Consider the following 15,377-nt stretch of genomic DNA (forward strand, 5'->3'; position numbering starts at 1 on the left):
CAATACATGGATATTGTGAGAGAATAACTATTCTCGTATTCATTCGAATCCGGTGGATAGGAACCGGTTCTCATGAATACGAAAAAACTATGTCTAGCATCGTATTATATCCAGTTTTCTACGAATATAGAAATGTACAATCATAAGATTAAAACTAGTTTTTTTAGCCCCGTGGTACGAAAAAACTATGTCTAGCATCGTATTATATCCAGCTTTCTACGAATATAAAAATGTACAATGATAAGATTGTACATTCTATATCCGCGGAAAGCCGTTTATAATACGATGCGAGAAATAACTAATACAGTGATAAAATGTTTCTCACAGCTTGCTAATATAACGATACCACCATCTTATGACTTTACCACATCCCCTCCCCTGACCATGTTGGAACGTATTGACCAATATCAAAGGACTATGTAAGCAACATAAATTGACGACAAAAATTCCCCTGACACAATATCTAAATTTTCTATATCCATTATAACATAAGATATAGATCGTTGGAGAATTTTAAAACTGCGCGGTAAGCTTTCTATGCGGCCATTTTCAGGTCAAGCACCTTAAAATATACTTATCAAAAGCCAAATTCAGCTTATATACAATTAGGGTTAGTTAGTCAAATCGACCCCCAATTTTTTTTTCATTTTACCCTCCCCCCCCCCCCATTTAAAATTTACCCCTACCTTTGGAGGGGGTATCCCCCCCCCCATTTCGGGGGGGGGGGGTTAAAATAATTTTCGCCATTTTACCCCTGAAAAAAACAAATTACCCACCCCTTAAAATGTTACCTCCCCAAATAATAAAGCTTGGACGCCCCTGTACATTTGTACAAACTAGAAAGCATATCAACCAATAGCGTGTATGTACAGGGTTTTACTATGAAATTTTAACATTTTAAGATTTTTAAACCCCATTAGATCAAAATGGAATGGGGTTCAGGGGGAAGGGCGAGCTTTATATGTATGTATTACTTACAGGTGTTGGACTTTTTTAGTTTGACACGCCCCTTGGCTGTATAAGGGTATACGAGCGGTCGCCATGTGTTTGTTCATGTTCTTTTGTCTGTTAGATTTGTTGCGCTTCGCTTTAATGAAGGTTGTCATCCTATTTTTTACAACATAAAGGTTCAGTGCACCCTTTGCTAGAAGTTTCTCTTCTTTTGAAAAATTTTGACCATCGCAGTTGGTGACAAAATCTTGGAAAGAAAGGTAACCCTGAAAGATCTGACAAGTATTTTATTTTTTTATAAACTTTGAGAATATTTTTAAAATTATTGAAAGGGAGTGGGGGCGCATATGAGTATTTTTTAAAGATAAATTGTAGATTTTACTAAATAAGTAATAGTTATTTCTTTCATCGTATTATAAACGGCTTTCCGCGGATATAGAATGTACAATTATAAGATTAAAACCAGTTTTTTTAGCCCCGAGGTGCCGAAGGCACGACGGGCTAAAAAAACTGGTTCTAATCTTATGATTCTACATTTTTATATTCGTAGAAAGCTGGATATAATACGATGCTAGACATAGTTTTTTTCGGATAGATGAGAACCGGTTCCTATCCACCGGATTCAAATGAATACGAGAAAATATATTCTTTTTCAGGATAAATGATGAAACTATTTGTAGTTCTCTTTTTCTGTGGGTGAGTAAATTATAAATAAAAACAACTCATATATCTAAAATTTTTAAAAAATATTTTAGTACTTCTCTAAAAGTTTTACTGTTCATTGTCTGACTACTTGATTTTTTAACTTTATGAATGTTGTCATCTTTGTTATTTAGTATCTGTATTTGCGTCAACTTTTATTTCACAGAAACTTTTTAGCACAACTTACTTTATTGAACCACTAGCGGCTTCGCCCCTAGCCTCTAGGGGCTTTGCCCCAAGAGGTGATAAAAAAAATTCATATTTATTGTTTTTAGTGAGAGAATGTTGCTATTCTTTCATTCAAAATAAATGCTAGAATAAAAAATAATAAAGGGCAGCCTGCGGCAGCCTGTATCAGAGCAAAATTTTTTTGTTTTTTGGGGGGGGGTTAGGGATGTCCCACCCCCCAAGAAAATAGCTTAAAACCACCACAGGACCAATAGGTATATACCCTCAGGAGTAGAATCTGATCGGTTCAGTGGTTACCGAGATCTTAAGGGACGGACGGACAGACAGATGGACGGACAGACAGACAGACGGACAGACATCGTTCTACTTTGTATTATAGAAGATCCTTGACTGCTCTGTATAGGAAATAAGCATCTATAATTGAGCTCGAGTTCTCCAATCTTAGAGTGTTTAAAAATCATAGTGCTCCAATAATCCTTATTAAACTCTCATCAACCAAATTGATAAGACCTTTATTCCATTTTTTATGGAATGAATGAAGTTTTTTTATAACGCATATTAGATTGTTATAGTAGAGACTGAGCTAGATAGAACACACTAATTGATTTTAAAATAGAATATTGAATATGAATTGTTTTGAACAAAATCATGCAATTTGCTTTTCCATCTTTTCTGTCTAACAGAATTTAAGAACCTCTTTATATCTATGCACTTACTATTTACTAGTATCTCTGTTTGACAGTTTAAGCATTTTAACAAAATCAACACCTTAAATTTCATCATCATAAATAATTGAAAGTTGATTAATTATCCGAATCAATAGATTTAGATCAGCAATGTGGGGCAACTCCACTTAACTCTGGCTCCATCAATGAAATTTTAATAAATGCCTCCAAAAATTAATGGACGTAATTTTTCTTTTACATTTTAGGTTTATGAATCCAACTTTGGTTTTTTCTTATAGAAGAAAATACCAGCAATATCCGCAACTTACATATTCGGTACGTGTGTTTTATTTAACCCATTAGTGCCGAGCGCCACTTTTATGGGCCGATCGAGCTGAAAATCTCAGGGAAGCTTTATAATGGTAAAAACGGAATTCCAATTTTTTGTTTTGCTCTAGTGGCGTGCACAAGAAAGTTGCAAAAAAACCCGGTTCGGCCTGGCCATAAATACCAACCAGGCATTATGACCCGGTTTTGTAGTAAAAACCCAGTTATTTCGACTAAAAATTAAAAAATGTAATTTTTGAATGCCCAAAGTGAGATGAACACTTTTTAGAACTTTGATACGATCCATAATTGAAAACTACACAACCTCATGTAATCTATAGAGCTACAAGTAATATACAAAGCGATTTATTTACAAATCATATAAAAAATAATAATTTGAATAAAACGAATTTACAAATAGATGTACTTGTCAATAAACATTAGATTTCACGAAAAAAATCAGCGACTTTACATAAAAACAAAAAAGTTAGAAGGGGTATTTTGAATTTTCATGATTTTCAAATTTTGTTGAGCTATACCGGCAAACGGAAGTAAGCTAAACTGCCTGCTCCAGGGGGAAATGAAGACTAGGGTAGTAGAAGGGGGATTCATACTGAGAATGATGCAATTATGAAGCCGGAAACAGTTTTTTTTTTCATTTTCGGAACCGGGTTTTAATGCCCGGTTCGGCACTAATGGCTTAATATTTATTTTCTTGTATTCATTGGAATCCGGTGGATGGGAACCGGTTCTCATCCATACGAAAAAACTATGTCTAGCATTGTTTTATATCCAGCTTTTTTAGCCGGTGCCTTCGGCACCTCAGGGCTAAAAAAACAGTTTTAATCTCATAATTGTACATTCTATATCCTGGGAAAGCCGTTTATGCGAGAAATAACTTTTAAATCATTTTTTAAAACTTTGATATTTCAGTTCTATTCCATTATTGTAATAATTATATGTTTTTTCAGCCAGAGGGACTAGAGTTCACCAAACCAATAGTAAATAAATAATAATTTTTAAAAGCAAAGCATTTTTTTAAACAGGGTTGGTCCGTCCTTACGTCTATCCATACATCCTAACATCCAACCATCCGTCCATTGCAGATGGTCCTTTTATTAATTTAGGTATGTTGGAATTGTCCTATCGATTTGAAACTTAATGTTCTGCTTATCAATCTGATTATTGTAACAACAAGGTACAGTATTTTAAGCAAGACATCTCTAAATCAAATCCTAAAAATAAAAGTACATCCTTTTACTGTATCTTGTATTTGTGCAAATTTGAAATAAATTTATGTACAATTTTGTTTAGACTTACAAATTAATGTTCTGCTTATTACAATAGTTATTGTTCGTTTATCCATTCTTTTGATTTTAGAGCTTCGCTTTTATCCTTGTTTTATGCTTCTAGTATTTTCTACCCGTTAAATTTGTTTTTAAATTGTTTTATTAAGGTCTATTAGTTAAGAAATGAAATATTTTTCTTACAAAAACCTATTGATTTGCATAAGGACATAAAGGCCGTAAGTTTTTTTTATATGTTTGATCTGGTATACAGACATAACTCTGTTAAAAATTTTTGCAAAAAAAGACCTTTTCGACCTAAGATATTGAAACAACTTATTTACAAGCCCAAGTATTTTATGAAAAATTATCGAAAATACTAAAAATATGCAAATTTGGGTGTAAGATTGTGTACCCATGAAATCATTTGAAAAATCTATTTTTTAACTTTTCTCTTTATTTAAAGTTTGATTCTGTTCAATTAACTTTTTAAGAAGGGATTTATGCAATTATCATTATATAAAATAATATAAGGTAGATGGATAATCCCTTATTTTTACGACGTCATATGGCTGATTTTGAGACACTTTGTAAAGCTACCAAATCTTTATTAAAGGGACTGTGAACGTAAATTTTTCTCATCTTAATATCAAATCTTAACATCATCTCATTCATAATATCTCACAGATTGAGCAAAACGCGCTTTTGTTTGCTTAAAAAACGGCTTTTTCCGACGATTTTTATAAGGTACAGGGAAAGGAAGAAATTTTCTGTATTATATAAAATGTGCATTAAATTGCTTTTTTCTCCCATTATAGCTAAAATTAAACTTTTTCACATAGTTCTAGATTTTTCCTAACGGTTAAACTGTTTTTAACCTATTTTTAAAACGTATATAAAAAATATACTATGACACCAGTAGAATGAGACTGCAGAGCCTAAATTTGAATTAAGTCCCCAATAAACTTTTTTGGGGGGATTTAAATATTAATTTTTACTGTTGCCGTGATCATTTTGATTGAAGCAAAAGGTTTTTTTTTATTTGGGTAAAATTCGTAGCTTTTAGAGTGTTTTGATTCATAAATATTGTATTCTGGTATAGAGTAAAATTAGGCCTTATGATTTTACTATAAAAATTCACGAAAAAGTTAATTCTTTATAATATATCAACGAATTAACATTAACATGTTTGTGTTCTCTCACTTATTTTAAAAACTTAAAAAATGGCTGTAAAGGGTTAAATGACAACAAATGTTTATGCAATACAACAAATTTATTTTTGTCACATATACAAATGTGTTATAAAATAAGATTATTCAAACTTATCTTTTAAAATAATTTTAAAAAGTATGTATCTTTTATGTGTATGGTTTTCATTCTTTTCATTTTAATTAAATAAAAAATATTTAACTACATTGGAAATACGTCACTTTGTGAAAACACTCTTTTTTTGAATTGTAAAGAATTATATAAAACACGACTTCTTATTGGTTAGATTTCAGAATTATTTGTTTTATTGTAAATGTTAGATTTTCAATGAAATTAATTGTTTTTTGAAAAAAAATTATTTCCAATGAACAGAGTAATGTTTTTTTTATTGTATCAATATAAAGTGAATTATATAAAAATGTTCTGTAAGCCACAATATTACCCGAAGTAGAAAAAAGCTTTTGCTTCGGTCAAAATGATTACAGCAACACTAAAAATTAATTTTTAAATCCCCCAAAAAAAGTTTATTTGGGACTTAATTCAAATTTGGGCTCTGCAGTCTGATTCTATAGGTGTCCTAGTATATTTTTGACCCCCCATTCAAAAATAGGTTAAAAACAGTTTAAGCTGACTTTTAACATAATCCTTGCTTTAAAACAATGTATAGTTACTTAGAAATTGATAAAATAAGCAATATTTTTTATTGAAAACCAAATACAATAACAAAGCCAGAAACAGGTTTTTTATTATTATCCAAATTACTTTAGATGGCCCATCTCTCGCCCACCTTTAATTACAAATTTGTAAAAAATAAAGACGCAATATTTCTTTATGAACAGTCTGATAAAAGTGTAAACTAATTCTCCAAAGTGGGTTATTTATTGTCCAACACAATAAAAAAGGATATTATTATTTTAAATAACCTATGATATTCAACCCTTTGTAGACAGTGAGGTATTTTTTTGTCGATAATACGAATTTAAAATAGGTCTTTATTAGCTAATTACTACGTTATAAAAAAACTAATTGGCAATTTTATAGCATAAAATAAATCCTTAACAGTAAGTAAATTGTTTCAACTATATATGACACGTTAAATATCCCTACAAACATTATAAGAAATAAAAATGTTCAAATTTTCCCTGTTTTTTTCCTTTTTCCCTCCCAAAATACCATAAAATCAAGGCATTATTCCTGGATATTTTTGTTAATAGGACGTTTTTGTTTGATCAGTGTAGTGAAATGTGCTTAGAAAATGTTAAGATTTGAAAATCAGATGAGAAATTTTTACGTTCACACTCCCTTTAACAACAAATTTATGAAGTATAAATATCAGATTTTCTTTAGGGAGGTTCCACCAGTTTTGATACTAATCAAAACAATATAGTAATTTCGTCTACCTATAGTCAAGAGTCAGATTCACATAGAAGTCCAAGCTCTTCCTCATACACTGACAATTCTTATTCCTCAAACAGTCAAAGTTTAGGAGGCAGTTCAAATGAGTAAGTATTCTACTTTTAATATAGAATTTCGGTTGCCCCTTATTTCTATGGGCTAAGCCTCCAGAAGGGAAGAGGTAGTCCCAATTCAAAAGTCCAGAAAGAAAGAGGAGAGAAGTGTGAAAATTCTTTAGGACACATACACAAAATTCATAACTCTGTATTATATACTTCTGTATTAATTTAATCAAAAATTCAAATTTTGTAAAATATTTTTTAATTTAAATTGTAATTTTTTTTTCACATAAACCTAAATATTCATTTTTGTTTATGTAAATTGATCTTCATCATTTAGTTTTGGAAAAATTCTTGGGGGATTTGTGTCATCTCTGAGAAATGTAGTTAGGCAGAATCAACCAATAAAAAGGTAAATTAACATTTTTGAAAACAAATCATATCCTAACATTCATTTAATGAATCAATCTTCAAATATAAAATATTTACAAATTGATTATAAACTATAATATATTTTTGTACTACATATAAAACAAGTAAATTTATTTATATGTGAAGATATGCAATATTAAATTTGGAAATGTATTTAGATATGGTTGTCAAGAATACTGGAAGTGTAGAAACAACAGAGGACAGTAAGTAACATTTACTTAAAATAATAATTATTATCAATTTTGTCAATTTCTGTAAGTGTGGTATTCGGCAACCGTGAGTCATGCCTATGGCAACCCTGACCTGGGTTCGGGGAAGGGCCAAGGGCCCTCCCCCGAGTCCTGGGGAAGGGGTCTGCCGACCCCCCTCCCTATGCCTACAATTAATGATAGATTCTGACAGCCTTATTATGGTTAAGCTGTATTGTTAATTCCCCCCACCCTTTCCAGGGATGGGGGATCATTATTGCCCAAACTGACTATTGTATATGTATTATATTGATTTTATTTATGATTATTTATTCCTATCTGTGTAGTTATTGTTTGTTGTATATAACGTTAGTAATCCTTAGACCCTCAATAAAGAAACAACTGAATAGACTCTGTTTATTATTTAGTGATTGCTAGAGAAGCGTAGCTTCTCTATAGTATAGGTGTCCACGTCTGTTCACACTGCCGTAGTCATTTGAACTCTGGTGTCTGCCCTTTATCCTAGGCGGATACCACAACTTTTGGTGACAGCTGTGTGAGATTACGGCAAACCACAAGTGTAGAGCAGACGCGCAGCTGAGGCTAAGGTACTCCCAGCAGTGAAACTGGCAAAACTGACACAAGCAACCTGAATTACCCACCCTGGATAGCAAGGTCTAACTCTGCATCCGGCAGTTGTGGAAGCGAAATCTAGCGAAAGACCACTAAGTGTGGCGGAACCCGAGCTGCGGAGAGTAGCGAAATAGGACGAGAGACTGCGGAGAGCAGCGAAACTTGACGGAGAACCGCGAGAAGCGCCGACATCTAACGGAGAATTGAGCGCTCAAGGGCTGAAACAGGCCTGCGGACGAGCTGAAACAGGCCAACTAAGTGTAAACGGCTGAAAATAGGCCAACATTTACTGCAAGAGATAGCAGGATTCGAACCAGCGGCGCTGCAGGAAGGGACATTCCCTGCCGCCACCAGCCGGATTCGGATACACAGCGCTGCAGGACGGGACATTCCCTGCCGCCGACAGGCTGAAACAAGCCAAATAGCTGCGAGCTGCGAGCGAACATACGAGTGTAGTGTACCAAGCAGAAGAAAACTACGTTAACTCCAAGTATCCTGAGAGGCTACAGCGCAGCCACCCATCTAGAAAAGCAGATATTATATCACATTGTAGGGATTACCACCCTAGTGTGAAGGCTGAACAATAGATTTATGAGCAAGGATTGGCAAACAATTTGTTGTGTATTGTGATAAAGCTAAAAATAGAACAGGCTTGGTAAGCAAATCTGTTGTGTATTGTGATAAAGCCAAAAATAGAACCTAGATGTAATATAACAATGCATTGATAAACAATCTAACCCCCCAAGCCTTCAGCACAACAAATACACCCCTTATTCCAACGGAAAGGGAGGGGCCCACCATCCATTGAAGAAAATACAATCGAGGTGACATAAAAATAAGCACAGGATTAAGGAAAGGGCACAATTACCTCACCACACAGTTACCTCAAACCCACAGCACTCCCCCCTCCCCATAGGGGGGAACGGACGGTTTTACCCCATCCCCTCACGCGCTCCCCCTTCCTACCCACACTTGAATAAGTCCGCCCACGGTGTGGAGATAGCGACCGGGAGAACAGAGCGCCATTTACGGGTCGCGCAGCAGAGCTCGGGACGCATAACAAAATTCAACGGACGAATAAGACAAAGCAGACCAATGAGAGAGCGGGTTGAGGGATAAGTGCGCGTTTTACCTGTGTGCGCGAATCTGACGGTGCGTAAGCGCGTTGCAAGGAAAGGATATTTCACGCACACACACACACACACAGGAGCAGAGCTACTCAATAGCATCCAACAGAGATATTTTTAGAAAACAAGACTTGCAAGCTTCTCCCTCCTATCTATAGTGTGATAAAGGAAAACCCAATCAGTTCCTGACAGCAGTTCAGACTCTCAACAGCTATCTACCCCTACCAGCCTACTCTACAACTCAGAAAACTAGTGACAAGTACTTTGGGTACATCTAATTTAAATCTTTGTAGTTAAACTACCAACCTAGTGATAAACAGTGTTGGCTGCTAGGCTAGAAAGCCTCAAGTGTAAACCATTTATAGTATTGACTTAAAACTTTGTGTCCCGCCGCTGAACCTTTGACCCGATGGAGCAGCCGCAAGCGCCAGGAGGCGACCAGCTCCAAGGATGGCTCCAGGATGATCCCCAGCCGGCTCCAGCCGAGTACCGCAAGCTGATGCTGAGTAACCTGCCGGAGTATAGAGGACCGCCCAAGCAATCCTGGAATTCCCACATCCGGAGACTCGAGATGTCATGGGCGGCTTACCGTGTGCCTCCCCATGACACACTAAACCGCCGCAACGCCCTTTTACTATCCCTGGCGGGGCAAGCGGCGGAGATGGCCTCTCATCTGTTTGGCGAGGCAGGCCAAGCCTTGACATACGAACAAGTCAGGGCCGAGTGTGAAATGTTATTTCGTCCAGCCTTTGAATCCCAGACTTTGAAGCAAGCCTTCAGGGATTACAGGCAACACTCGACAGAACCTATACAAGCATACATATCCACAAAGTGTGCATTGTATAGGGAGGCCTATAGCCATGAGGACCTTGAATTGTTGATAGACGAATTAAATCGTGGCATTCGTAACGCTAATGTGAAACGTGAAATGATGGGTCATGAGATCGCCTCGGTACCTGAGTACACGAGGCGAGCCATGTTTACCGTCACAATGATCACCAAGCAGCTGAAGGAGGGTATGTGCCTAGTGGACGCCACCAACGGGCTCACGGGATCAGCCAGCGTCCAGTTGCCCCAATATGATGAGTTGGAGCCAATGGAGATTGGCGCCTTGGCTCCGGGTCTCCACCAGATGGGAAAGGTCGCCCCAGATGACAAGATGCCAGGTCGCTGCTACCGCTGCCATGGGAAAGGCCACCGAGCCCGAGACTGTCCGACGCCTATGGAGGTTAGCCTAGAAGAGAGACGCACCCAGCCACGCCGTGACCGTCCTGCCAAGTGCGACCGTTGCCACTATGCCGGCCATACGGCGGCCGAGTGCAGAGCCGACTGGGACCAGGTAGCCGGCCGGAGGCGCGCTGCTGACAAGGGCGCTCCCCCAGGAAAGTCCAGCAGAGTAGCCAACATGGAAGGGAGCGCGCCCCCAGCAACACCCCAGCAAGCAGCCGCCCCCAACGCAGCGGGCCGAGCCGACGGAATGCCGCAGTTTGGAACCGTCCCAGCTAGAATCAACGTACTGGGAGGAGCGGCTGAACCCAACCGGGTTGGCCTGGGCTTCAGCCTCAACCACCTGGGGCCGGAGTTCGTGCAGCCCAACAACATCGCCGAGCCAGAAGTCCTGAGGCCCCAACCCTTCAGCCTCAACATGATGGGGCCTGCCAGACCAAGTCTACCCAGCAAGAGTGGAGGGGCGCTACCCAGCGCCACTGAGACGGTGTACGGAGAGGCCCTGGCGGCCGCTGAACGAGAGAGGCAGGAGGCGCTAGCCAGCGCATCGGAGTCGATGTATGGGGCGCCATCCGGCGCCGCCACCTGCGATGACTGGGGGGTGCCGTCGCCGTCGCCGCCACCGAGATACCTGGATCCTGGAACGAGCCAGCAGCCCCAGAGGAAGGGGTGACATCCGTCACCCCCAGTCAGCCAGCGCCACCAGCCCGTAGGGAGAGCCCAGCCATACACCATCCAGCGCCCACTGCCAGCCGAGGGAACCCAGCTGCCCACCATTCCCAACCGAGCCAGGATAAGTTAAATTTGACAAATGTATTGTATCCAAAGTATTGTAACCCTCCAGCCTTGCCTGTGCCTCCCGCACCAGAGGCTGGGGAGATTGAAATTTGGGGATATAAGGACTTGCCTGTGCCACATGCACCTGAGTTCCTAGGGCAGGGGAGGGACGTAATCCAGGGCGAGCCTGTGCCACACGCACTCCAGCCCCATGCCACTGGGCATGCTATGGACAAGGGAAGGGACCCCTTGGGGCTAGGGGAGCCAACACCCAGGCAGGCGCCAGTCGCCTGTCAGTCTGTCATTGGGGAGGGTATCGGGATGCCCCGGGCACCCAAAGATAACGCTCAATGGAAATTTGTATCTAGCCAGCAGCAACCCAGCCGTGTCCAGCCCCAAGAAGCAGCCGTGGTCCGAGCCGAAGATCCCCAGCCGCGTGCGCGAGGTTGATGGCTGTCTGGTAGATTCTCACACTGGTGGATGGTTCTGTGGGGACTACTGCTCGCAGCCGTGTGGCCTACAACTAGCTACGTCCTGGTAGGGTGGGACTGTGCCAACCCCACCCATGTCACAGCCTACAACAAGGAGAAGATGTGTAGCACGGAACCGCTACACCAGGAGGTGCCCTTGGGCCATGAGGTACATGTCCTGCAGCAAGTCAAGATTAGGGAAACAACAGGATATAGCTGTCAGCTCACCGTGTCCCAGTGGACATTTAGGTGTGGGGTATGGGGTCACCTCAAGGTGACCTCGGTCCCCACCCTCATGAGGCCAACCAAGATTGATCCAGAAACGTGCCGAGACCTGGCCAGGAACCGAGTCTACACGCTGCCAGGCAAGACCCAGCCACTGACGTTCCAGCTGAACCATCCCCTGTTCTTCACCCTCGATATGGTGGGCGCCTTGGTCAACAGCCCCAAGGGGGTGGGTTGTGAAGGGGAGGATGTCCATTTTGAGGGCCAGCTGTACCGCAATGAATTAGTGCTCCAGGAACGACGGCTGCTGGTCAAGGAAGAGACCTATGTAGTGGAGAATGGACGGGTGGAGTCCCAATCTGACCACCTGACCCTAGAATGTCCCCATTCTGAGCTGTCCTGCATCACTGGGGAGGCCACCTATGTGTGGGACCACCTGGGGAGAGATTGCCCCTTGAGGCTGATCCGCAGCCTCCAGCCTAGCTTAGTGATGGATGCGTTCCTGGTTGACCATCAAGCCCAATTCTTCATCAACATGACCACCCCCACCTCAATAGTGAACTGCGACTTTGAGGCCCATGCCACCAACCACCCAGCATTGTTCGTGGCAGCTGACCCGGCCGCGGCAGCGCTGCCCAGAGTATCGGCCAGGGATGTGGATGTCCCCCTGCAGGCCCAGATACATGCAGGTTACATTGGATTTACCCTGGAGACACGAATGAGAAGCACCGCGGCAGAAGAAGTAGCGGCCAATTGCTGGAAGCTCCAGCAACTAGACCAGGCCCACCCGGTGCGTGTCCAGGGGAGCACTTTCTCTGTGCTGAGGGGAGATGTACTGCTCCAGCTTACCTGCCAACGCAACAAATATGTTGTCCGTGAGAGCAATGAATGTTGGGACAAAGTGCCAGTGGAACCCACAGGATTCGTAGATGCCGTGACAAAGGTGTATAGCGGCCACGCCACCAAGATTCCCTGCTCCTCCACCTACCCCCTAACGGTGCACGCGGAGGAAGGCTGGATAGAGCTAACCCCCGCACCTAAGAAGAGGCCACCCCCGCTGGATACGCCCAAGCAGCTGCTGACAGAACCCTTGGATGACTTTAGTTCGGGAGGCTTGTATTCGCAGGCTGAGCTGAATGACTGGCAGCAGCTGCTAGCGTTCCCAGCGTATAAGGCCGCCATGCTGACCGGCCTGTCTTATGGCTCATGCGTTCAGCAAGGTAGCTGTTCGGCCACCGGAGACCATGGGATCGTGTCCTACGATATCGACCAACTGGCGGAGGAAGGAGAAGCCGCCCTGGATGTCTGGGCTGGGTTCAGACAAGCTATTCACGAGTGGGGAGATGGCGCAGCCATACTGTGTTTGCTGTTGTTGATTCTCAAACTGCTGGGGGACTTAACCATCATTTCCCTGGCAGCCGCACAAGGAGGTGTACGGGCCGCCATGAATGCGATGTCACAAGTGTTCCTGTACCACCCAACCTTGTACCGTAAGGCCTTGGCCAGAGCCAGACTCACCCATGCCAAGTCCCGGGACTTTTCAGTAGACTGGGATGCCATTCCTATCGGCCGGGAAGCAGCCGAGGAAATGGTGTCCATGCAATCAGCCGATAGTGGGAATGACCGCCCAGGCAGGCCTGGACCACACTCTGGAAAGCCCCGCGGCCCCTCGGGAGGCCAGGCTGTCGCTCAGACGGTCAACTTGGTAGCCAGTGCCCCAGCCGCTGCCAACAACAACCAGAATGCCCCGTTACTGACCGGCCCCGCAGCGGCTGTGCCCCACGCCAACCTGACACCTGCTGGCGCCGAGCTACGTGTCCAACAAAAGCCAGCCTCTACCTTCTATCCCACGTTGGGAGCCCATCAGCCCTGAAAATCACCACTAGGATTCCATTGAATCATTATCGTTTGTATATAACTTAGCCCTAAGGAGCAGGCCGAAGGCCTCAACCACTGTCGGAAGTCTGGCAGGGAGACCCCCTCCCAGCCTTCCGAGGGGAGAGTTGTGGTATTCGGCAACCGTGAGCCATGCCTATGGCTACCCTGACCTGGGTTCGGGGAAGGGCCAAGGGCCCTCCCCCGAGTCCTGGGGAAGGGGTCTGCCGACCCCCTCCCTATGCCTACAATTAATGATAGATTCTGACAGCCTTATTATGGTTAAGCTGTATTGTTAACTCCCCCCACCCTTTCCAGGGATGGGGGATCATTATTGCCCAAACTGACTATTGTATATGTATTATATTGATTTTATTTATGATTATTTATTCCTATCTGTGTAGTTATTGTTTGTTGTATATAACGTTAGTAATCCTTAGACCCTCAATAAAGAAACAACTGAATAGACTCTGTTTATTATTTAGTGATTGCTAGAGAAGCGTAGCTTCTCTATAGTATAGGTGTCCACGTCTGTTCACACTGCCGTAGTCATTTGAACTTTGGTGTCTGCCCTTTATCCTAGGCGGATACCACATAAGCACTGTTTAAAGAGATATTTTTTAACCAAACTAATATTTACAATGTACAAGAGCAAACTGCCTTCCACAGAAGGTGGTTTCTGTAAGTATAAGTTGATTGGTGAAAAATAAAATTTATTAAACTTTGAAGAAAAAAAGGATTGGGAAAGGCATAACTTTTTAAACTTAGACTTTGTTAACATTGATTTAAAACTGTACAATCTTCATTCTAGAATCTTTAGAACCTTTAGAATATAAAGTTTTATTTCAATGATTAAAACATTTTAGGGGTCTTAAAGATCAATCATACAGCCATAAGTACCTAAAATTATTTTCTTTAATGCTAGTAGGAAGTCAATTTCACTTGTATATCCTATTCATTTCTTGATTTAATAATTTTTCCTCTTCACCTATATGTTCTATTATGAAAAATGATTTAAGGTGCTGTAAGAGAATAAGGTCTGGAAGACGACTTATATGTCCCACAGATTGTAACACAAGAAGAAGAAACATTGTTGGTGATTTACTCTCTATATTTGGATAGGATGCTCAGTGTAAATGAAATCAATTAAAGGGTAAATTTACGGCCTTCTCAAAGGCTTTATTACTCCTTGCTATGCAATTTTTATTATGATTTATTATGTATATTTGATAATTAAATGTAATGCATTATTTAATAAATTCTGTTCTAATTATTCTATTGTTTGCTTGTTTCTGTATGTCTTATTCTTTTTAGAAGTGTTGCTTCAATTTTTCTTTTTAGTAACGAAGCTACTCTATAACTCACTTTATCTGTCTGTCCGTTTGTAATGCTATGGGGGACTATGTGATTTTCCGGTTTATAAAGATTTTGTAATGATAATTGGTTATAATAATCCCATATCTTTATTTCTTTTTTATGGCACTTAACACCAGAGCTGGATCTTTAAATCACTTAGTTGTGCGCCAGACCGGGGCGCGCTAGATGTGGTCCAGATTTGTGCACCTTATATTGATCTTTAAATCAAAATGATTTTAAAATTTTAAGTTCAATTTTCATCCACTCGGAGTTACCGCATAATC

General features: G+C 41.1%; 1 protein-coding gene across 1 annotated transcript; it reads left to right on the top strand.

Moving 5' to 3' along the window:
- Nucleotides 1-1,604: 1,604 nt before the first annotated feature.
- LOC145327934 (uncharacterized) lies at nucleotides 1,605-15,010 on the top strand. Its single transcript, XM_080171462.1, has 7 exons — nucleotides 1,605-1,647; nucleotides 2,774-2,843; nucleotides 3,806-3,835; nucleotides 6,677-6,831; nucleotides 7,124-7,195; nucleotides 7,374-7,418; nucleotides 14,757-15,010. Exons 1-7 carry the CDS (start codon nucleotides 1,613-1,615, stop codon nucleotides 14,857-14,859), a joined length of 510 nt encoding a protein of 169 aa, XP_080027588.1. The 5' UTR covers nucleotides 1,605-1,612; the 3' UTR covers nucleotides 14,860-15,010.
- The last annotated feature ends 367 nt before the right edge of the window (nucleotides 15,011-15,377 follow it).

Source organism: Acartia tonsa, chromosome 9 (genome assembly GCF_053477335.1).
Source record: "Acartia tonsa isolate MP-2025a chromosome 9, ASM5347733v1, whole genome shotgun sequence".
Taxonomy (NCBI): domain Eukaryota; kingdom Metazoa; phylum Arthropoda; class Copepoda; order Calanoida; family Acartiidae; genus Acartia; species Acartia tonsa.

Bases quoted from the DNA above. Each gene is read 5' to 3' on its own strand.
- LOC145327934 (XM_080171462.1), top strand. From the start codon at position 1,613: ATGATGAAACTATTTGTAGTTCTCTTTTTCTGTGG. The intron at 2,844-3,805 runs GTACGTGTGTTT...ATGTTTTTTCAG, and splicing joins ATCCGCAACTTACATATTCG to CCAGAGGGACTAGAGTTCAC. The intron at 3,836-6,676 runs GTAAATAAATAA...GATTTTCTTTAG, and splicing joins TAGAGTTCACCAAACCAATA to GGAGGTTCCACCAGTTTTGA.